Source organism: Antechinus flavipes, chromosome 2, assembly GCF_016432865.1.
Source record: "Antechinus flavipes isolate AdamAnt ecotype Samford, QLD, Australia chromosome 2, AdamAnt_v2, whole genome shotgun sequence".
Lineage (NCBI taxonomy): Eukaryota > Metazoa > Chordata > Mammalia > Dasyuromorphia > Dasyuridae > Antechinus > Antechinus flavipes.
The window spans coordinates 226,991,673-227,015,051 of NC_067399.1; the positions used below are offsets into that span (position 1 = coordinate 226,991,673).

The 23,379-nt window shown below is 40.4% G+C and overlaps 1 protein-coding gene across 2 annotated transcripts in view; it reads left to right on the forward strand.

Annotated features, from left to right (window-relative positions):
* The window catches only part of DNMT3A (DNA methyltransferase 3 alpha), a 118,550-nt gene that overhangs the window by 42,152 nt on the left and 53,019 nt on the right, over positions 1-23,379 (forward strand). The window contains exons 4-6 of one of the 2 annotated variants that reach the window (XM_051976355.1): positions 6,196-6,463; positions 12,919-12,965; positions 13,988-14,134. In XM_051976355.1, the coding sequence (XP_051832315.1) occupies positions 6,196-6,463; positions 12,919-12,965; positions 13,988-14,134 (462 nt within the window). Of the gene's footprint in view, positions 1-6,195; positions 6,464-12,918; positions 12,966-13,975; positions 14,135-23,379 lie in introns of those variants that run through there. The other variant, XM_051976354.1, reaches the window with a different exon arrangement.

Genomic DNA, 23,379 nt, shown 5'->3' on the forward strand with positions numbered 1-23,379 from the left:
CCATCTAGTCTACCCCCCTGATTTTGCAGATAAGGAAACTGAGGCACAGGGAAGTTAGGTCACAGGTAATGTCAGAGGCAGGATTTAAAATCCAGGTTTTCTGTCTTTAGAGCTATGGTACGTGATTATACCATGCTTATTTTTTTTTTAAATTAAAGCTTTTTTATTTTCAAAATATATAAATGGACAATTTTCAACATTCACCATTTTCCCCTCCCTTTCCCTCTACCCCCTCCCCCAGACAGCAGGCAATCCAATATATGTTAAACATGTCATGCTTATTCTTTTAAAAAATCAAAAATTGAGTCTCCCTGCCTGTTAGTGCAGGGATCACTCATGGGCTGATATCACTTTGAGAATATGGAATCCTTGTTCATTTCTGACTAGGTCATTTTGCTCCTCCTTAAACAATCTGGTGATCCTCTGCTTCCTTCTGAATTCATTTCAAATACCTGACAAACTTAGCCCAGATACAGCTCAAGAGATCCACCACTAGCTTCAGCCTCCCTGATAGCAAGGATTCCAGGTTTGCATCATCAAACCCAAATTGTGTTCTTAATCCTGTGTCCACTGAGTGTTTTATGTGGGGTTTTTTTGGTAGGTGTTGTCTACAGCTTCTAGAACACTCCCCTTTCTTTCTTAATGAGTTCAAAAACCTAGCTCACAATTTTTCTTTCCTCCCCAATTTTGGCCACCCTCCTATCAATATCCATTTTAATTCTCCCTCAAACTTCCTAACCATTCAGTTTCTCTACCTATCCATCTTTCATGAACTGTTTCATGAACTTTCATGACCCCTACCCTCCCTCAGCTAAGCACATAGTCATACTCTTGATCTTGTTATCACCCATCAAAGCACCACTTCTGTGTTCAAAAATCTCTTTATCTGACCATAATCTATAGGTCTTTTGGCTCTCTATCTACTTTCCCTTACAAAATCATACTCTTTGTCCATATCGTGGCCTCCAATCCCTTGACCCCTAAATTCTGACCATGTCTCCCTGCACTAGCTACTCTTTCCTCTTCTTTCCATCTTGACTATTTGCTGAACCACTCCAATTCCATACTGTTTTCTTTTCTTGAATCCTTAGCCCTCTTTATGTTACTGTATAACTTATATCAGATTGCTTACTATATTGGGAAGGGGGAAGGGAAGGAAGAGAAGGAAGGAACAAAATCTGGAACTGAAAAGCTTTCAAAAGTGAATGTTGAAAACTATCTTTACATGTAATTTAGGAAAAATGAAATGCTATTGAAAAGTTGAAAAAAAATTTATGTTACACAAACTCAACTGGGCTCTAACTGCTGCTTGGCAATCCTATTATACCCCCATTTTCAACTTACTTTCTTAGTCTCCAAAGTGATTCCTCCAAATCTCTTCATCCCTCATCAAACCTCCCATGGCTCCTTCTCCTATTCCTAGCTTACTTTTATCTCATATTTTACAGAAAAAAATTGAGGCCATTCACCGTGAGCCCTCTCTTGTGCCTTTTTCTCTCATCTCTCACTCAGGCCCCTTCTGTCAATTTCCTGTGTCTGCCCATCTTGGAAAAACCCCTCATTTGGTCCTTTCATTCCTGCTATCATCCTATATCTCATCTGCCCTTTGTGGCTAAATTCAAACAGGTTTTCTATGATTAAGTACTTTCACTTTCTTCTTACTCTTCTTACCCCCTTATAATCCAACTTTCAACCTTATTCCATTGAAACTTCTCTCTCAGAATGGCACATATTTAACATATATTGGATTACTTGCTATCTAGAGGAAGGGGAGAAGAAAGGGAGAAAAATTTGGAACACAAAGTTTTGCAAGGGTCAATATCAAAAACTATCTTTGCATATATTCTGAAAATAGATATCATTAAAAAAAAAAAAACCTTTTTCCAAAATTACTTACAACCACTTAATTATACCAAATCTGATGGCCTTTTCTCAACCTTCATTCTCTTTGATTTGTCTACAGCCTTTGATATGTAGACACTCTCTTTTCTCTGGGTTTTTGGGAATCCATTCTCTCCTGATTTTCCTCCTACCTGACTGTTCCTTTTCTGTCTCTTTTGCTGGATCCTCCTCCAGATCACATGTTCCAACTGTAGATGTCCTTCAGGGTTTCGTTATGGTCCCTCTTCTCTTCTCCTGCTACACTATTTCACTTGGTGATCTCATCAGCTCTCATGGATTTGATTGCCTTCTCTATTCTGATAATTCTAAAATCTACCTTTCTTACCCTGATCTTTCTGACCTTCAATCTTGAATCTCTGCTTTCAGACATCTGAAACTGGACATACATCTCAAACTCAACATGTCCAATAGAGAAATCATTATCTTTCCCTCTAACCTGTGCCCCCCTCCTAACCTTTCCTGTTACAGTAGGAAACAACAGCTTTCTTCCTGTCTCTCATGTTCATGATCAAAGAATCACCCTGGATTCCTTGTCTCTCACTCCCCATATCCAAGGTTGCCAGGGTCTAACAGTTCCACCTTTGTAACATCTCCCAAACATCTCCCTCACCAAACCCTTAATTACAGTGCTTTCCTTCTGTTAATTATCTATTGTATCCTGTATATAGGTTGTTTTGTACATATGTGCTTACAAGTTGTCTCTGCCACTATAAGCAACTTGATGGCAAGGACTATTTTACCTCCATGTCCTTTGAGCTCAGCACAGTGCCTGACACATGGTAGAGATTTAGTAAATGTTTATTAAAAAGATGATTTTCACATTGGACCTAACATCCTCCCTCCAATGTTTATTGATTCAATGACTAAATCTTTATTCCCACTTTTTACTTTGCTTCCCAGAATTCTATAGCTCCAAATTAGACAGCAGTTATCAATCTGAAAATCTTAGCATAGGAACAGTCCTTAGAGACAATCTCATTGTGAAGGGACTATTTTCTTCTTATGGGAATCTGAGTGATCTGGTAGAAAAAAATCTTGGGAAAAAAAATTTGGAGTCAAACCAAGGTTCAAATCCTAGTAATTTATGTGACCTTGGAAATATCTAGTTCTTTCTCTGAGCCTCAGTTTTGCCATCTGTAAAATGAGGAATCTGAGATCTCTGAGTTAAGTGTCTTCTCTCTCTTAGTGCCATGGTAGTTGAAATGATCTATTATTTATATATAAGTATAAAGTTTTTTTTTTCTATTCTAACTTTAAAATTCTGGAAAAGTCTGACTTTGGGAATAGAGGTGATAGGAGAGCCGTAGATTATTGTAACTGTTTCCCAAATTTCCCTCCTCCCTCCTATCCATCTTATACAGCATAGTCAGTCTTCTTAAAAATAGCTGTCTTTTCAGCCCCAAAATATTCAGTGGCTCCCCACTGCCATTGAATAAAAGTTCAGACTTCTCAGCCCAGCATTCAAAACTCTCAACAATCTAGCTTTAGCTTCAATTCATTACATTTCCCATTTCTCTAACCTAGTTGAATACCTCACCATGTCATCCAAGTCTTATACAGGGTAAGGGTTGGCAACTATAGTAGAGAATAGAGAAACTCAAGGAGGTACATAGCAATACCAACCCCATGTTTATATATCTGAACTGGAGTTCGAAGGAGTAAGGGAAGAAGAGTCCTCCTCTGTTTGAAGAGTTAAAACAAAATCCAATGGAGGCACTTGTAATTGTCAGAGCAAGTGTAGAAGGGCTATTTATTCAAAGCACTAGGTGTTCTCTGATCTACCTGTTGGGTACTCCACTCTCTCCTTTGCTGCACCATTATCCATGCCTCTGTCCTCTTTATAGTTGTACCCCTAGAGTGCCATCCTTTTCCCTTTTCTCTTACCATATCATATTATTTTCTCTTAAATGATCTCATTAGATTCCATCATCATCTCTGGGCAGATATTCTCAAATATACATATTTGGCTCATTTCTCTGAATCTACAGTTCCACATTGTCAACTGCCTGGTGGACATTTTCACCTGAATACCCCATAGGCATATCTGACTCGGTATCTCTAAAACAGAACTCATTATCTTTCCCCTTAAACCCAAGCTTCTAACTTCCTTATTTCTATTGAGAATACCACCATTCCTTGTCATCCAAGTTTGCAACCTCTCTGTCACCCTTGACTTTTCACTCTTCCTTATCATCCTAAATCCAGTCATTTGTCAAGTCTTGTCAATTTTACCTGCATAACAGCTCTTGAAACTACCCCCGTCTCTCCATTCACATCATCACCACCAAGTTTGGGCCCATCTCGAATCTCATCTGGATTATTATAATAATAGCCTTCTCATTGATCTTCCTGCTTCACGTGTCACCCACATCTTCCCTACAGCTGCCAGTGATGTTCCTGAAAAACAAATCTGACCCTGGCACTAGTCTACTACATAAATACCCTATTGGCTCTAGATTAAAGCACAAGCTTTAGTGGGGGGGTTTGGGGGGGGATAGTACTAAAGCCCTTTGTAATCTCCATTCCCCCCTTTCATTTTTAGTTTAGTAAATAGCTGTTATCAATCCAATTTCCCATTAACACCTCTTTCCCCATTATAGCTGTGTTCTAGGCAGATTGTCCTATTTGCTCTCCCTCTATATACATTATTTTATCTTCTACCATTCTGCCTCTGCTCAATCTGTCTATATAATACTTTCCCTTCTCATTTCTGGCTTTGAAAATCCTTAGCTTTCTCTTTAGATTCTAACCAAAAGCTATTTTCCTACATGAAACTTTTCTGGATCTGTTTCCTCAGCCAATTTTTTGGTGTTCTCTCCAAAGCTCTTTTTATATATTTTGTATTTAATTGTCTGTACGTGTGTTTTCTTCCTTTTTAATAATCCTAAGCTCCTTCATATTTTTTGTCTTTGTATCAGATTGGTTCAGTGACTTATTGAGCCCTGAAGGAATGAGATTATGACCTGTGTAATTTTAATGGAAGGGCAGATAAAAGAAAACCACCAGATGATGTCTGGTCAAAAAGGGCAGTTCTATGACTCAGTCATGAGTTTAAATCTTACCTGACACACTTACTAGCTGTGGGAACTTGGGTAGATAGATTAATTTCTTTGGGCCTCAGTTTTTTCACCTTTAAAGGGGGGGATAATAGCAGCTACCTCAGTGGGTTAATAATGAGGATCAACGGAATTAAATTTTTTTTCCACTTAATATTTTATTTTTTATGATTTCATTTAAGAAAGTTTTCAGCATTCAGAAATTAACTTCTGTAAAGGGCTTTGCAATTCTAAAATCCCTATATGAATGCTACCTATTATTGTTGTGGTTATAAGCTGGAAGGGGCCCAAGTCAATCTAATCTCACCCCCCTTTTTTGCTGGTGATCATGCTGATATGGAAGGAGGCCATGGGGTGGACAAGGAGAAAAAGACAAGGCCCTAGCATAGGGACAGTACACTGGACTGAAGTCTGTATGAGAAACAAACTACTCCCTTAATGAGCACTGGATTATGGCTTTTAGAGCGTGACTCCAGGTTGGCAAACTTGATGCTATCTATTACTTTTTCATGTTTCTTTCATCTGTCTTGATGCTGAGGATAAATATTATCCAGTGAATAATTTGACCTGCCTTTAAGATCCTGGAGGACCTAAAGTAATTCAGGCGCCCAAGGTTTGAGTAGCAGTAGGTGTGTAGGGGAGTGGTCACTCTACCTATAACCCTAGATGGTTTCTTAGGAAGAAGAAAAGCTTAAGGCAACAAGTGATAACAGGGAGATTTCTACCCCCACCCCTATCCATTTCCATGTCAATCTAGTTATCACTTATGTTAAAGGACCATGGGCTGGGTCTAAGCTGGGTGGAGTTGAGTTCATTGATTTGGGGATCAGAGGAGGCCCTTTGGTAAGCCCCTTTATGGGACAACTTAGGTTTATGATCCTGACCTTCCTACTCTCCCAGGCAGTTAATCATTGCCTAGAAGTGGGATTTGGCCTTGAAAAAGTAAAGAGAAGGGAGTGTGTAAGGGAAGGGTCTCGAGAACTAAAATTAGAAAGAACACCAGAATCAAATTGAGGACACTCAAATTCAAGTGGGTCTGAACTAAGAGAAAACTGATTGTTCTAATAGTCCAATAGACAAGCATTTGACTTAGATTAGGAGGCACCAGATTCTTTGGGTAGGTACTTTTTTTTGGTGGGTGTCAAGGTTATGAATCAGGAACCATGAATCCAGGTCAGTAAACTTGTTGCTCTTTTGTCTAATATCTTGCCTTTTTTTTCCCCTCTCATCTCTTAAGGTGGAAAACAGCGACACCTCTAAAGACGTTGCTGCAACATCAAAGTCCCCCTCCATGGCTCAGGACACCAGTCCTGCAGAGCTGCTGCCCAATGGGGATGTGGAGAAGCTCAGTGAGCCCCAACCAGAAGAAGGAAGCCCTGCTGGGCGCAAAGGTGGGACACGGGCTGAGGGAGAGGCAGAGGCAGAAAGCACCCCAGAGGCTGCCCGCACCCTGGAGAATGGCTGCTGTACTCCCAAGGATGGCCAAGAAGCCCCTGTTGTGGGCGGTGAGTCTTCAGTTACCAAATCTCAACTTGAGTATTAGATCCTTTAGTCTCTAATTTTTTTCAGGAGAATTCTTATATATATATATATATATATATATATTATATCTTTTTATTTACAAGTTATATGTATGGGTAATTTTACAGCATTGACAATTGCCAAACTTTTTGTTCCAATTTTTCCCCTCCTTCCCCCCATCCCCTCCCCTAGATGGCAGGATGACCAATACATATTAAATATATTAAAGTATAAATTAGATTCACAATAAGTATACATGACCAAACTGTTATTTTGCTGCACAAAAAGAATCGACTCTGAAATATTGTACAATTAGCCTGTGAAAGAAATGCAAAATGCAGGCAGGTGAAAATATAGGGATTGGGAATTCAATGTAATGGTTCTTAGTCATCTCCCAGAGTTCTTTCCCTGGGTGTAGCTGGTTCAGTTCATTACTGCTCCATTCAAACTGATTTGGTTCATCTCATTGCTGAAGAGGGCCAGGTCCATCAGAATTGATCGTCATATAGTATTGTTGTTGAAGTATATAATGATCTCCTGGCCCTCCGAGAATTCTTAAAAGACTGGGGCCATGAATCTCAATGAGACCTGAGTGGTGAACCAAGCAATGAATCTAGAATTGAGAACAAGGAAGGACTTGCATGATAGGTCTGGTCTGTAGCTCTTTTCTGCATTCTAGGAGAGAAGGAAGCAACAGATATTTGGATATGAGGGACCTTGAGGAATTCAGTGTTTGGGGGTAATAAATAATGCTCTATCTATCCAGTTCCTCTGCTTTTCTACCCCTTGGCCTTGGACGAAGTTGTGAAAGTTGAGGGTCACTGTGTTATTTCCTAGCAAAGGTATTTTGAACCTGTTGTACTTGGGGTTTGAATATACCTAGCTGAAAAATGAGAAATTAAGTCATGGAAGGGGTATGGATGGGATGTTGGGAGGTGGCCTTGATGACCTTGGAGTTGTTTCTGGGCCCTTGGGCAAAGATTCAGGGAATCTGGTATCATTGTCCAGGCTATTGATGTGATATCAGAGAAAAGCATTCTAGACTGGGAGTCTGAAAACCTAGGTTCAGCTTTTCCTTCTGCTACTTGCTACTTACCTCTGTTACTTTGTGTCCAAGGACAAGTACTTAGGCAAAATACTATTAGCATGGAATAGTGGAAAGAGTACTAATTTTGGAATTAGAGGAGCCTGCCTGGGTTCAAATCCCAACTAATGCCTTTTGCTTATGTGACCAAGGACAAATCGTTTAACCTCTAAGCCTCAGTTTTCTCAACTGTAAAATGATGGATTTTGGTTAAATGGTCTCTCAAGTCCTTCTCTTTTGGTCTTAGTTTTCCCTTATCTCTTAATTGGGAGAGTTAAATTTGATCTCTAATATGCTATCCCACTCCCAATCCTGTGAAACTTTCTAATTTCTTTAGCATTAATTTGGATAGTCCTAAACATATTTACTGTGGGGCACCAGTTTGCTAGGATTAGTATGTGTTCAGAGCCAGGAAAACTATTCTGTGCTCATATTAACCTTGGCTATTTTTCTCATAGTGTTTGGAAGAATATGATTTCAGTCTTTGATATGGCTTAAGCTCAACTCCTAGAATCTTTTGACAAGAAGAGATGTTCAGATTTTTCACTCCCATCCCAATCTAAAAGCAGAGATCCTAGGGCTACCATTGTTGAGGAGGTTGAAGCTACCAAGTTGAGTAAAAAGTTTTGGGGAAGCAAAGAGAAGGGAATAAGCATTCATTTATATGGCACTTAACTATTTGTCAGGCACTATGCTAAATGCTTATTACAAATATTATCTCATTCAATCCTAGAGGGTATCATCCCCATTTTACAGATGAGGAAACTGAGGCAGAGAGGTTAATGATTTGGTCCATGTCACATAGCTAGTAAATATGGAAAGATAGATTCAAACTCAAGTCTTGTAGCACTCTATCTAAATCAACACTAGCTGCCTAAAAGGCTGAGCTGTTTGCTGTTTAATTTGCTGAGGGATTACTAAAGATTATAGTGGGGTTGCTTGGATGTTTGGAAAGTAGGAGTCACTGAGCCACTGAGGAGATGTTTAGGTTTTGTGTAGGGTTATTATTGACTTGGTGGTGGTTATATGGATGGGTTATAGAGTTTTTGAGATATTGAAATAATCCCACTTTGCCAGCATCCTGTATTCATAAATTAAAAGAATGTTTTCTGAAAACTGGAGTTCCTTAGAGATCTTGTTCATTCTTCTCAATTGACAGATGAAGAGACTTAACTTTGTAGTGGTCAAATGACTTGCCCAAAGTCATATAGCTAGTTAGCAGCCAAACTGAGAGATTAAAACGTGGGTCTCAATCTCTTTGCTCAGAGTACTTAAGTCACAGGATCTCTCCTAAAACTCTTCTGTGAGGCTCTTAGAGGACACTTTTCCCAATGGGCCTGAGCATCCTTTGTTGCTGATCTATCCATCAATCAACTGATTCATTAGAAGGATTTGAGAGCGTTGCCTGTCATTCAGCTCTAGAAAGGACCAATGTAAGAATGAAGAAATTATTTAGAGATGGAGCCCAGGGATCTCTGAAAGAGCCACTCTGAAAGTGGCTCCACTGGGAGGCGCCAGAGTCATTATTTGGGCAGGTGTGAACTAAGCTGACCCCTTAAATTTTTGCCAGTAAAATAGTTGAGGTCCAGACAGTATTATCACCAAAGCAAATGTTACTCCTTCTTAGAGGCTGGCTTAATAGCATCTCAGTCTTTAGTGATCTAGCTCCATCTTAAACAGGTTCAAAGTGGACCTTCTTCAGGCACTCCGCATAACACTCAATTTCCTAGGCTGATCTCAAACTCCTTTCCTGGTACCTCCAATACTTGAATTGGAGTCAAATTAGTCAGTCTCCTAGAAAGCGGGCACCTACTTGGGCCACTTTTGACCAGGTCAGATACAGGACAGATAGAGGCGAGAGGGGAGCCTTTTGTTCACGTCATGTTTTCTGCATGAGGGTATCAGGGTGGAAAAGACTCTTTAACACATGCATTTTTGTTTACCTTAAGGAAGCTGGGGGAGGGAGGAACCAGGAAGATGATGCAGTGGATAAAGCACCAGTCCTGGACTCTAGGGAACCTGAATTCAAATACAGTCTCAGATACTTGACGCTTATTAGCTACGTCACCTTGGGCAAGTCATTTAACCTTTTTTAGGGAGTGGGGGAGAGTAGAAGTGCGGGGAACCAAGACAAGGAAGATGCATAATTCTACCATGTGCTGCTCTAGTCAGAACCTACCTGAATATGGTGACTATGGTGTTGAATTCTGGGTTCCACATTTTAGGATGGATATTGATAAGCTAGAAGATATCCAGAAAAGGATGCCCAGAGAAGAGAAATTTAAGAACTGTGCCATACACAGAAATGTTAAAGGAACTGAAACTATGAAAAGACCCAGGGGACAACATGACAGATGTCTTCAAGTAATTGAAGGGCTGTCATGTGGAAGGATTAGATTTGCTCTGCTTGGCTCTAGAAGGCAAGATGAGGAACAGTGAGTAGAAGAAGCCAAGAGGCAGATGCACAGGGCTTGGCACTTAGTAAGTGCTTAATAAATGCTTGCTGACCTGACTTGATTCAAGGGAAAAAAAATCTAAATAGCTAGAGCTATTGTAGGTAGATTTCCCTTCACTAAGTATCTCCAGGCAGAGACCAGTAATCACTAGTTATCGGTGTTACTGAGGAGGTTCCAGGTGAGGTTTTGGTTGATCTAGGTCTCTGAGGACCCTTCTGGCTCTAGATGTATTTTTCAAAGATCAGGGACATCTGGGGAGAGAAGGAAGTGGGAGAATTTATTAGAGAATAAGAATAGGGTAGAGAGGGTGAAGTGAACACTTTAGAATTGATTTAGAAAGGGAGACTGACATTTACTCAGTAATCAAAATCATTCTCAGTGTAGGAAAAGTTTGGAATCTTGGTCCAACAAAAAAAGAAGGTAAATGTAGGAACCTGACTGACCTTGCTCTAAGACCTGAATCCAAAACAGATGCTGTGTCAGACTCATCCTGTAATCCCTCCAGCTGTACAAAAGTGACAGCTGGTCTTGGGTCCCACTGTGGCAGAGCTAGGATTATGGCTCAAGACTTTCCAGGTTGAAGGGTCAGTGTCCTGAAAAGAGGGTGACCAAAGCCCTTGCAAGCAGCCAGGGAGAAGAGATAGGGGCCCCAAGAAATAGTCTCAAGGAAAGGAACTGTGGGAAGGTCTCCTAAGGGGAAGGAAATCTTTTAGGAGGCCCATGCTGAAACCAGAGGAAAAGTCGGGGAGACAGCTGTGGTTAGAGTGAGGGGAAGTAAAACAGAGGAAGGTAAAAACAGATAAACTAGGGGGAAATCTATAAGGATGAAGTCACTTATGAGTTTCAAAATATCCATACAAATCACCTCTATACCCTCCTACTCCACAACCCACATGCTAGCCATGGCAAACTTCACACACATATTCTTTCTTATTTCCATGTGTACTCTCACCCTCTAGGCTCAGCACAGCTTCCTACACACCTAAGAGGTTTGGTGAGATTCTTTCTGTGGAGTAGAATTCAATTCATTCCTCCACTGTGTATTTCTTGATCCTCTCCTCTTGTTCCCCCTATCCCAACCTATGGCGAAGTGAACTTAAAAACTAGTTGGGTCATGAGACTTGATATCGGGAGCTCTGGATATATAGGGGAAGGGGTTTCGAGTACTAGGGAGCACAGTATTCAGAAGGGGAGTAGTGCAATTAGTGCAATGGGCAATTAGATGGAAAAATGAACTCCCAGTAATGGTTAGAGGATGGAAAAAAATCTGCTTGTAAGATATTTACATTCTACTAGTCCTGATATTGTAGTTGCTTTCCTGCTTTGAAGTTGCAATATCAAGTAGGAAGTGTTTTGATACAGACATCTCATAACCCTCCCATTTCCCACCTGTTCTACTTCCCCATCCCCAGAAGCTTCTGAGACAACCTTTCTGCCATAAGCTCAGACTTCAACTCAAATACTCTCACTCTCTGAAAGAAAGCATCTAGGGTCCCTAAGTGGGAACTGAGGGGAATGAGCCCCTGGACAGAAACTGGGGAATGAGTAAATAACCTAATCCTGAAGCCAGCTGGTTGGACCTAAAGAGGAAGAGCTGGGAGGGAGGAAGCAGCAGCCTCACAGAGCAGTGCTTGGCCTTGCTCCAGAGCCAGCTAGAAGCTGGGCCTGGGAAGGGCAGAGATGCATCCTGAGATGCTGAGGACCTTGAAGATTCCAGGAGAAGCTCCCCTCTGAATTGTGACCACAAGAGAGTCATTTACTCTGACTCTGGGTCGTAGTAAAGCAAGGAGGCAACCAAGGTAGCCAAGGTCCTTTGGCTACTCCTGATACTTGGATTTCTCAGAAATCTTAATAGATAAGCAAGGCAAAGCTATGGCACAATTTGAAAAGGAATTCAGGTCAAACAGAATTGTTGCGGGCCATTTGTCCAAAGGGTAAAACTAGCACTTGGGGGACACAGGCTACAGAATTAAGGGATCCACTTCTATCTTTAATTTTACATAGAATACATTTAATTACCCAGTCCTGAAGAGGCTGTGACCTGTTAGGAAGGAAGAGTGGGGGGAATACTGGATTTGGAGTCTCTGCAGCTTATATACGCATGAGGAAAATGCTTCACCTCTTAAGCCTCAGTTTCCTGATCCATAAATGAGGGAGAGGAGAGTGTGGACTAGGTGGCCACTAAGATACCTTCTAGATACAAAATCTATGATACTAAGGTCATAATGCCAATAAGCAGAAGAGATGATGGGAAAACCAGTTCTCTTGACTTCCAATCTCTTTTCCCTGCACAGTATCTGTAAGAGGTCTGAAAATCTTTTACTAGAAAGGAGAGAATATACACATACACATATACACACACAGAGAGAGTAGCTGGCTCAGGCACCTTCACATATACTCCTAAATAACAGATGGTCAAACAACCCCTTTTGGAACCTATAAAAAGGCTTGGAGGGTATTCACAAGTACCTAGGCCCTCCCTACTTTTTTTTCTATACCCTGACCTTTCCTGCCTACTCCCACCTTTGTCCTCCCTCCTCTGCACCTGGGCAGTGAGAAGCAGTTATTTATAGCTGCTTTCTGTATATCTGAGACAGACAATACACAGGAAACCACAACTCTGACTGAACTACAGATCTGCCACTCAGGACTTAACTCCAAACTCTCAGCAACTTCTGTCCTAATACTTTCTCCCTAAAATCCCTCTGTTCTGTGCCAACTTCTAGCTAATGGGGGAAGGGCAGGGCTGGATCTGCCCTGGGGGATGACTGAGGGAGGCTTCTCAGAACCACATGCCACTTGGGTATAATCCTAGGCCTCCAATCCCATCCCAGCAATGATGCCAGTCCCAAAGGGAGTGAGGATCAATTTGATGAGCTTTGCTCTTCTCTCTCCACAGGCAAAGAAGAGAAGGAGGAGACCCACTTTGATTCTGTGAAAATGGAGGCAAGTATTTGCTCCCAACTCATAAGGGCAGTTTGATTTGTTTGCTAATCCTAAAAAGGGAGAAAAGCCTAGAGTTTTCCTTTCCACTCTCTGCACTTGGTTGTGCCCAGTGGGTCCTCAAAGGAGACCCATAGAAGGGGGCCATCATTTCAGATCAGTCACTGTGCAGGGAGCACCAAGGATGGGACTCGCTACATTCCCCAGCAAAGGGGTGAAGGAGTCAGTTATTAGTTGTGGCAAGAACACTGGATTTGGAGCTAGATGAGGCAGGGTTCCAATCCTGTCATTTGCTACCTGTGTGACTCTGGAGAAGTTCACCTCTCAGCATCCTCATCTGTGAAATGATTGTAGCCCCAGTATCTTCTCAATATAATCCCCTTTTAGTAGTAATTTAGAGTGATTTAAAGTTGGCAAAGCATTTCACAAATACCTCATTTTAACTACATGAATAACACTGAGAAATAAGTGCTATTATTACCCCCATTTTACAAGTGAGGAGGCTGAGAGGGTCATAGTAATTGACCCTCTCCCTTCCCAGATGGTAGATGTCTTTGTACAAAACTCATCTAGAATGATGGAGGTACCAAATGATGGTAGCATTTTGTCCTTCGTGGGATGAGGGGGGACCAGTAGTGAACAAGATCTGTAGGGGCAGGAGGGGAAAGGGAGGATTAATGCTCCTCAGAGTCATGCTTTTCCTTAGGAATGGAAATGTAGATGTTCAGTCTCTTCTGCTTATCAAGAGCTAGCTGGAAAGATTGCAAAATGCTTTGCCTGTATCATTTTATCTGAAACTGTAACTCTTTGAGTTGGTACTTCTCTAAAGGATCTTTGAGGCTCAAGGTTAAGGTTTCTGGTCTGCAAGTCACAGTAGCTCCATTCCTTTTTGCAGGGACCTTCCAGTCCCTTCTCTGTTTGCCTTCTAGCAATAATGGACCTTGGTGACAGTGAAGGGAAAGACAGAATGCTAAGACCTTCCTGAATGTCTGTCTGTCTTCTGTCTACCTCTCTCCCCTTCCTAGGGAGCTCGCGGACGGTTACGGGGAGGTCTGGGCTGGGAGTCCAGTCTTCGACAGCGGCCCATGCAGCGGCTTACCTTCCAGGCTGGAGATCCCTACTACATCAGTAAACGCAAGCGAGATGAGTGGCTGGCACGGTGGAAAAGGGAGGTAAGGTGACTTTGGGCTGGACACTGGGCTCCCAAAATGGACCAGGAGTCTCTGCATCAAGGTGCAGTTCAGATGTCACTTTTCTCTGTCCCCGCCTCTGCCTCTCCCCATCAGTTCCCCCTACCCCTACTCCCAGTGTAAAATACTCAAGTTTTCCTTCAACATTTTGTTTGGCCGCCTCTAATCACAAGCTACCTTGTATTGCACGTAGCTGTATCCCACCTTCCAGTGATGATGGTACTGATAATGATGGTGATGATGATAATAGCCATTATCATAGGTGGCATTTATAGTGTTTTAAGATTTGCAAAGTGCTTTATAAATATTTGATTCTTATCTTTACTGCAACCATTATTATACCATTTTATAGATATAGAATGTAAGTTCCTTGAAGGCTGGGTCTTTCTTGTTATTGTTGGTGTTTTATCACATCTGAAATTTCATTAGTGTAGGAAACTTCTAGTAAGGAAATAATCGGAAACCAGACCAGATCTGCACCTGCTTTCCGGCACTGAGGGATCTAGTGACTTGCCCTTTGTGGGGCAGCCCTTGAAAATTCCAGTCTTTAGGATTCTCTGGAGTCTACTACAGAGACATGTTTATAATAGTTTAGCAAACTCTTATAATAAATCATTTTTCTTAAATTGAATTGAATTGTTTCTTTCAGTGGCCACATCCTTGACCCTTTCTGCATTCTAGTTTTCTCCCCTAACTCTTACTAGACTTACAAGTTAGAACTTATTACCCCATTCTGTGGCTTACTCCCTGTCTCCCCACTCCCACCTCCACTCCCCCTTACAAGTCATAACTTGAGAGGAGTATAATGAATGAGTCAACAAAGCTGTTAGTGTAAAAAAGAGGAACTTGTTCCTAGAATAAAGAGGCCAGAAGAGGGTGGGGTTATTTTTTTTCCCCTGCTAATTCGGTACTTTTCATTTATCAATAACTTGGCTAAGTCTTAAGCTCTATTTTTTGTTCCCTGGATGAATTGTCACGCACTTATCCCCACTTATCCCTGGGCCTATAGAGCCTCATAACTGGCCTCCTGTTTCAAGCCCCTTCTAACCTCCACATGCTAGCCAGATAAATTTCCTTTCCCTTCCCCCTCCCTGCTTTCATCATAAAGTCCAAACCTTTTCCAGTATCTAGCTCCTTTAAACCTTATCTGCCTTTATACCTCTACTGATACCTTCATAATAGATATTAAATATTGGCTCATTGATTTGTATATGATTGTAGCATTATATCCTACGTGAGACAAAGGGGGAGTAGTAGTGAACCAGATCTATAGGGATAGGAGGGGGAAGGGAGCACTAGAGGCAAAGTGGAGAAACTTGGCTCCTCAGATCCATGCTTTTCCTTAGGAATGGAAATGTAGATATTCAGTATGTTCTACTTACCAAAAAATAAAAAAATTATTTAATTCTTTATTGGGATTATTGGGAATCTCTTTAATGGGATTTGAGTCCCATTTTGTGACTTGAAAACCATTATTCTCTCCTACTATACTAAGCTGCTTTCTTCTTGGAATGTTAGAATTGAATCTTGTCTAAATTCCTCATTTTACATCTTACATTTAACTGAGATTCTCAATATATTTGGGTCATAGTCCTGTAACAAATTAATGGCAGAGATGGAATAAATCTTGTCAATTCTGTTCTGTGAAATATGTTTATTTGTGAATTAGGAAGTTCTTTTTAATTTTATTTTTACTTAGGAGTTCTTAAACTGGGGTCTATGAACTTGTTTTTATTAATGCTTTGATAACTGTTTCCATACAATTGATTTTCTTTATAATGCATTGTGTTTCATGCATTTAAAAACATTCTTCTGAGAAAAGAGCTATAGGCTTCACCAAATTGTTCCAAAGGGGCCAATAACACAAAAAAGATCATTTGTAAAACTCCAGCCTCACATAAAGGTAGACATGATATGCTTAATAAATTTGCATATAGCATGAAACAGGGAAATAACAGTAAAATCAAGACCTAAAGAGGTCTCAAGTAGATAAATGGGCCATTAAAAAAATTATGGAATTTAATAGGATTAAATATAATATTTGATTATACTTGAATTTTTAAAAACAACAGTTGTACAAGTACAGGATAAGAAAGTAGTTGGGAGATGACCATCTCCCTTCACATGAATAAAACCCAGTAGTTTTTATGGACTCCAGATGAGAAACAGCTATCTCTCAGTACATGATAATGTAATCTCCTGCTATAAATGTTGTGTCTAGAATGAGGAAAAGGATCAGATTAGTTCTAGATCACCCAACTGTGTTCAGTTCCAGATGCCACATTTTAAGAAACACAGCTAGAATAGGGAGAGGCCTGAAAACCATGCCAGCTATCCAAGGATTACTTGAAGAAACTTCAGGAGATGAAAAAATTTAACGAAAACATGATCACTCTCTGGAACTGTTTGGTACATGGAGATTCTTGTGAGCTCCAGATGATAAAAGTAGGAGCAATGGGTATAAGTTGGAGAGGCGAATTTCATCTCTAACTAAAGAAAAACTTCCTAAAAGTTAGAGCTGTCCAGAAGTAAAATAGGCTGTTTTAGGAAATCATTAGTTCCTAAGTCCCATTTCACTGGATGTCTTCAATCAAATGCTTGGATGGACATTTGTTAGATATGTTATGAGGGAGGAGGGAAATTCCTGTTCAGTCCAGTTGCATTAAGTGACCTCTGAGGTAGACGCTACAAACTCTTAGACTATGTATGTACAATTCCATGTTTTTAAATTTCACTTTGGAAAGGATTTCCATTTGGTTGACTCAAAGTCATATGTCTCTATGATTTAGTTTCAACTGAGTTTCAACTCAACTGACAAAACTTTTCAAATAGAAAGCATATAAAACTTGGAAATAGAAGACCTAGGATCTGGTCCTCACTAGTAATTTCTTCATCATGAAGTATATCAGGCAACTACTGTAATTTCCATTTTGCAAATCAGGTTATAGGATTTGCTCTAGATTATAGAATGTTTTAGGATTATGGATTTAAAGCTAGAAATGATAAAGCTGAACTTATAAATCAGAAGGTAGATCTTTAGAAGTTATCTAACCCAACATCTCTGTTGCACAAATGAAGAGATTGAGCCCATCAAGCCCATTAAATAAGTTGACCAAATCCATAGAATAGTTTATAGGATCAGAGATTTGTAGCTGGAAGGAACCTCAGAGATCATCTTGTCCAGTCCAACCCTCTGATTTTAAGAAGAAACTGAGACCTAGAAAGAATAAAGCCAAGATTATGTAGGTAGTAAGTGAAAGAGCTGGGTCTCAGCACTCTTAATCATTGTACTGGTCATACAATTAGGAAAAAATGGTAAAAATGAATTCAAAACTAAAGCAAGAATAAAGTTATTAGAGTATTAATATCTCATATTTCTAAAAAGAATAAGCATTTTGTGTGCAAAGAATTCTCTTTTTTTAAAAAAATTAAGTAAATAGTGGAAATGACTTTGGTGCACTTTGTTAATGCAATCCAAAGAGGCCTGTTGTTATCTGTGTGCATGGTGGAATTCCACAAGGTTTGGGTTCCTTCCTCCACTTTCTAGAGCATGAGAGTTAGGAGACTTACTAGCTCTCTTTCAAACAGCCACCTCCTCCAGGCAGCCCATAGAGAGCCCCTCCTTTTTCAGAATTCCCCCCTTATAATTGGCATCCGGAGATTTAACAATACTGGATTGTGTGCTGTCAGGTCTTGTATTCATTATTTGTTTCCTGTATGGTAATCTAGCCCCTTTGACTAGCAGGTGAGCACCTAGAGGGCAGGGATAGTCTTGTGTAACCAGCTTGGCATTCCTAAAACCCTTTAAGTTTATGGTGGGGAGCTTCCCAGACCTCCACCTCCCTTGGGCTCCAGCCACTCTGTGGCTGCTGCTAGGCCCCTTACATAAAGCTGGCTGGTAGTCTGTGACTCAATCTTATAGGACCATGGCATTTTCCCAATTTGCTTGGCCCTTCCTTCTTTGATACCTGAGGCAGGAACAAAAAAAGGAAATAACTAGAAAGCAACACAGGGCTAGAAAGAGAAGGATGTGTTTCCATGGAGACTAGGTTGCTTTCAGTCTAGTAGGAGGAAGTGAAAACTCTAGATTCTGTCCTATATCCTCCCCAGGGTATTCAGCCATTCTTTACTGGGACTTCACCACATAGGGGGGCATACCTTGAAGTACTTTGGAAAATGGAATCTGATTGTGGAATAATCCTAATAATTGACATTTACATAGTATACATGAGCATTTGCTAAGTGCTTTACTTTCATTATTCAGCTAATTCAACAAGCATTTATTAAGTGTCTACTGTGTGCAAGGGACTAGGGATACAAAAATATTGTCACATTTGAACCTTAAAGTAAATCCTATTAAAAAAAAATTTTAAAGTGTTAAAAGGGAAGGCAGATAATTCTTCCCATTTTACAGATGAACAAATGCAGTCCTATCAAGGTTAAATAAATGATTTACTAATGCATTACATAGCTAGTAAGTATCAGAAATGGGATTTCAACTTAGGTCTTCTATCATCTACCCCTCAGACTGAACCCATTCTCCATATAATAGAAAGAATATTGGATTTACATTACAGTAGGAGGACCTAGACTTGAATTGTCCAGGTGATTTTGCCCGAGTACTTTAATCTCTCTGGGTCACAATATCTTTATCTGTTACATAATATTAGATAACATTAGAAGACCTTAGTCCTAGCACAGCCTCTCTAAACCTCAGGGATAGGGCTAATTGAAGAATCATATGATTCAATGAACTTTCTAGGAAAAGATAGCTATTAATAGAGTGCTACCTTATTTTCAGTATCTTTCCACAACTCTTAGAGACCTGGGGATTTCTCAACTGGATTGCAAACTCCTAGAGGGAGTAACTCTTAGATGTTGTTCCCCTCCTCCCGTTCCATTAAGGATTCTTTAATTTTTGGTGATAAATCGTTGGATGGGACCTATCTGGTTTGGTGAGAAAGCTTCCTCATTATCTCTGTCCTTCTCAGATAGCACTAAGTAGCAGAGCAGAATGGAGCAATGGCAGCCTTGTCTTATGCTACCTTATTTTGCTAGGATCCATGCTGAATTGGTAGTTTTGACTTCTAGGTCTGCCTAGAGGGGGGAAAAAAAAAAAGCTTGGAAAGAGCAGTCATTGAACAAGCATTTATTAAGTACCTACTATGTACCAGGTACCACACTAATCATCAGGGACACAAAGGAAGGCAAAAACAGTTCACCTAGGTGAATTTGAGGCAGTCATTCTCCCTGGGTTGGGCCAGATGGCCTCCAAGGTCCTTCCAGTTCTTAAACTATGAGCCTATAATCCTGTAATTTTTAGCCTAATCCTGGCATTCCAGAGAATTATACTTTACAAAGAATAAACTGATGGAAAACTATATTCATAGGCTCTAAAATAAATGGACTGTTCACTCTCCACACCATTCTCATAGTCTCACTTTAGGGTTTTCACTGTCTTCTTCACCAAGATAAGTGACGAGTATTAAGTCCCCATATAGAATAGGTTCAGAAAAAAAAAAAAAAAAGCTTAAAACAGCTTTTCTCCTAGCCTGGGTTAAATATTTGATGAATGAATGAATGTTCACAGGGTTTCCTTTACACCTTCCAGAATCTTACCCAGACTGAAGTCCTACCCACTTCCCCTTTCTCACTTGTGCCCACAAGGCTTTCTCTCCTACCACTGAATTCTGAAGGCAGTTAATTGTTTTTACCACTCACTGGGGCACTTATGCTTCTTTGTATTGTTAATTAGCTTCCCTCTCCAATTAAAGATAATAGCTCACATTTATTTCCTCACCAAAAACCTAGCTGGTTGGTATGGCAAGTTTTATTATTCCATTTTTCTCTAGGAGGAAATTGAAGGTCAGAAAGGTCACACAATTAGTAAGTGTCAGAGTCTGGATGTGAATCCCTGGCCTCAGAGTTCAAGTTCAAAATCAAATACTCTAGGAAATTGACGCTCATAAGAGCTTCACATAGTTTAGCTTCAGAGCCAGGATTTGGATTCTAGGATCCCAAGTCCAAGTTCAAAAGTCAGGGCCCTTGCTACTATATATTCTGCTGCTCAAAGTAGATGCTGCCTGCCTAAGTATTTGTTGATCACTTTTTCCCAAACTCTATAAACATTTACCTATAACCTCTAACAGGCTGGTACAAAAATGGGAAGGGATCACCTGTACCAAAGCTTCTCGGGTACTTTTCTATCTGGACTGCCTCAGTCTCTGTCTTGCTGTGGTCGTTATCTCCCCTGCTTAGAGAATGCATGTCCAAAGATCTAAATGTTTCTTATTTACCCTTCCAGCTCAGAGAAGGGTTAAAAAGTTTCAACAATCATAGGAAAACTTATCTATACATGGTTGTCAAAACAAGTTTGGTTTTGCAAAAACTTTCATTTGTTTTGTTTTGTTTTTTCTCCTAGATTCTGGGTACTTACTGTATCATAAATCTAAGCCCTTCACTAAAGCTTCTTTGCATACTCCATTTTATCATAGTTCAAATTCAAATAGCATTTTCAAGTCAATAAGCATTAATTAATTAACTAATCATCTGCTATGTGCCAGGTTATATAAGCACTGAGGATACAAAGTAAAACAAAAGACATTCCTTATTTTCTAAGACCTCACAGTTTAATCGGGAGAGTAACTATGTATAAAAAAGATCTAGCAAAATAAATGAAACAGAATCATCAGAGGGAAGACACTGATTGCTGAGGACTGGGAAAGGCCTCTTGCAGAAGGGGTGATTTTAGCTGAAGCCAGGAAACAGAGAGGAACAGCCGGCAAAAGTGCCCAGAGTCTGGAACCCCCAGTATTTAATGGGAAGAGCAGCAAAGTAATTAATGTCACTGCACCTAGGAGTACCTGGTTGACATATAAGCTAAAAGACTGTAGAGGGACCAGTCTTTCCGTCTTTCATATACCCTATGAAATAGGCAATAGTGTCATCATCTCCATTTTGCAGATGAGGATACTGAAACTAATTGAGTTTAAGTGACTTACCCAGATCACACCGTTGGTGTGTGAGGTGGTATTTGATCCAGGTCTTCAGATCCCCAGTCCTGGATTCTACCCATTATGTAACTTACTCAGACTGCTTCCTATATCTCCTTTAACCAGGGCTTGGCATATAATGAGCTAGGAGATGAACCTCAGAGGCCATGTAGTCCTACCAATGCCTGATCAATCTTCTCTGCAACAAAATGATCTTCCAGTGTCTTCATCTCACTCCCACCCCACCCAAGCGTAGCCTTCCACTTGAGGGCCATTCTAATTGGCTGATAGCTGGATAACTAGGTCTGGTTCAGCTGGGGCAAATTTTATCCTCCCCACCCTCAAAAGACTGAGGAGCAATTTCCTGATCTGGGGTGGGGGAAGAGGTAAAGGATTTGGCTTGGAAATGCAATTTTTTTTCCTTTGGGATGGAAATTTAGGCCTAGAGGCTGTTCCCTGTAAGAGTTAACCTAAATGCCCAACTGTCAGCCTTGGTGGAGAGTTAAATATCTTTTGCTGTTTATCTGCCCGAGTCCTTTTACCATTTTATTCAGTCTCTGGCCTTAGGGCCTTGTGGGCATCCTGGTGGGAATTTGTGAGCTGAGGTGCAGCTGCGGGAATGTAAAAGAGGCTATGTCTCCTCTGGAGGCCCCTTGTCCTTTTGTCTCTGTTTCTAGGAAGCTTGACAACAAAGGGAGAAAACAATAACATTTTTCTGTTTTCTTTTCATTGTCTCTGATTCAGAAGATCCTAAACTGAACACATAAAGTGTCATTGAGCTCATTTCCTATTTATGAGATAGAAAGAACAGCTCTTATGATCAGAAAAGTATAGAGGAGGAAACTATTTTCTGGAGAGGTTTAGCCATTTCTTTGTGGTCCCGAGCTAAAGCAGAAGTTAGAGGCAAGCCTCCATGGTTGTAAGTCTTCTCTCTGGTATTCCCCCTTGCAGGTTTCATTCTTGTCTTTATGCTGGGCGCATTGCACGTGCTAGGCACTTAAGTACTTATTGCTTGCTCACTTGATTAAAAAAAATAATAATTTCTAACTTTCCCTATTCCCTTCGATAGGGCTAGAACTGAAAAAAACCCAGAAGTACCAAATCCAACCCATTTTTTGGTTATGGATGGACAAACTGAGGCCCAAAACTCAGGCTTCAGAAGTGAAACTTGAACCTAGATTCTTTGACTCTTTCCAGGACCAAGATCTATAGGGGCAGGAGAGGGAAAGAGAAGATGAGGGGCAAAGTGTTCTTTACACTTTACCAAACCTCTCATTTGATTCTCATCTTTATTCTGTTGGGACTAGAGTCCAGTGAGGATTATTTTATTTATTTTACAGATAAGATAACTGAGACTGAAAAAGGAGGGTAAGGACTTAGCCAAACTCACTAGGCTAGGAAGCAGCAGAGCTGGGATCAGCTACTCCCCAAGGCCACTATGCTACTTCTTTACATATATACCTAGGGCTCTAGTTTGGGTGCAAATGTGTTTAGTAAAATCAGAATACATCTCTGTAGTGGAAAACTGTTGAATTAATGAAGCCAGGAGAGGCAGAAATCCTTAAGAAATTTAAAATGGACACAGAAAGCTGAAATGTGGTAACAGAAACTATCAGAATGATTTGGAGTCAGGACTTGATCCTAACTCTGAATTGTTCACTAGGTGTGATGTTGAACAATTCATTTCCACTTCAGGGGCCCTTAGTCTTCTCTGTCATTAAAATAGGAAACTGGATTAGATAGCCCTTCTCTAGGTCTTTCTTAGTACCAAGGGCAGTAATGGAAAGAGAAGGAGGGAACAAAGTAAAGGAGACTTAGGCAGTGGGGGAGAGGGAACAGAAGACTAAGACCAGTCTGGAGATAAAATGGAAGTGAGGTGAGGTAATGCCTGGGCTAGAAGCAGTAATGGGATAACGGGGAAGTCAACTTGCATTCTAATGTTTACATGAAAATGATGAGAAAGTGAATGATGAAAAATTCTCGGTTATATACTTTCACGTTCCATCTTGTTTCCTATGTGCTAGCTTTGTCCATCCAAGTTGATTCTCAACTCCTTGAGAGAAGAAGCTATGATTTCTACCTCTTCTTTGTCCCCTGGTATCTAATAGGCAAGCACCTTTTGATTCCCAAATTTTAGGTGTTATATACTTCCTCCCAAGAATATAAGCTCCTAGAAAACCTGACCTATTTTATTTTTACCTTTTTATCCCCATCCTAGCAATTTTTTTTTCCCAC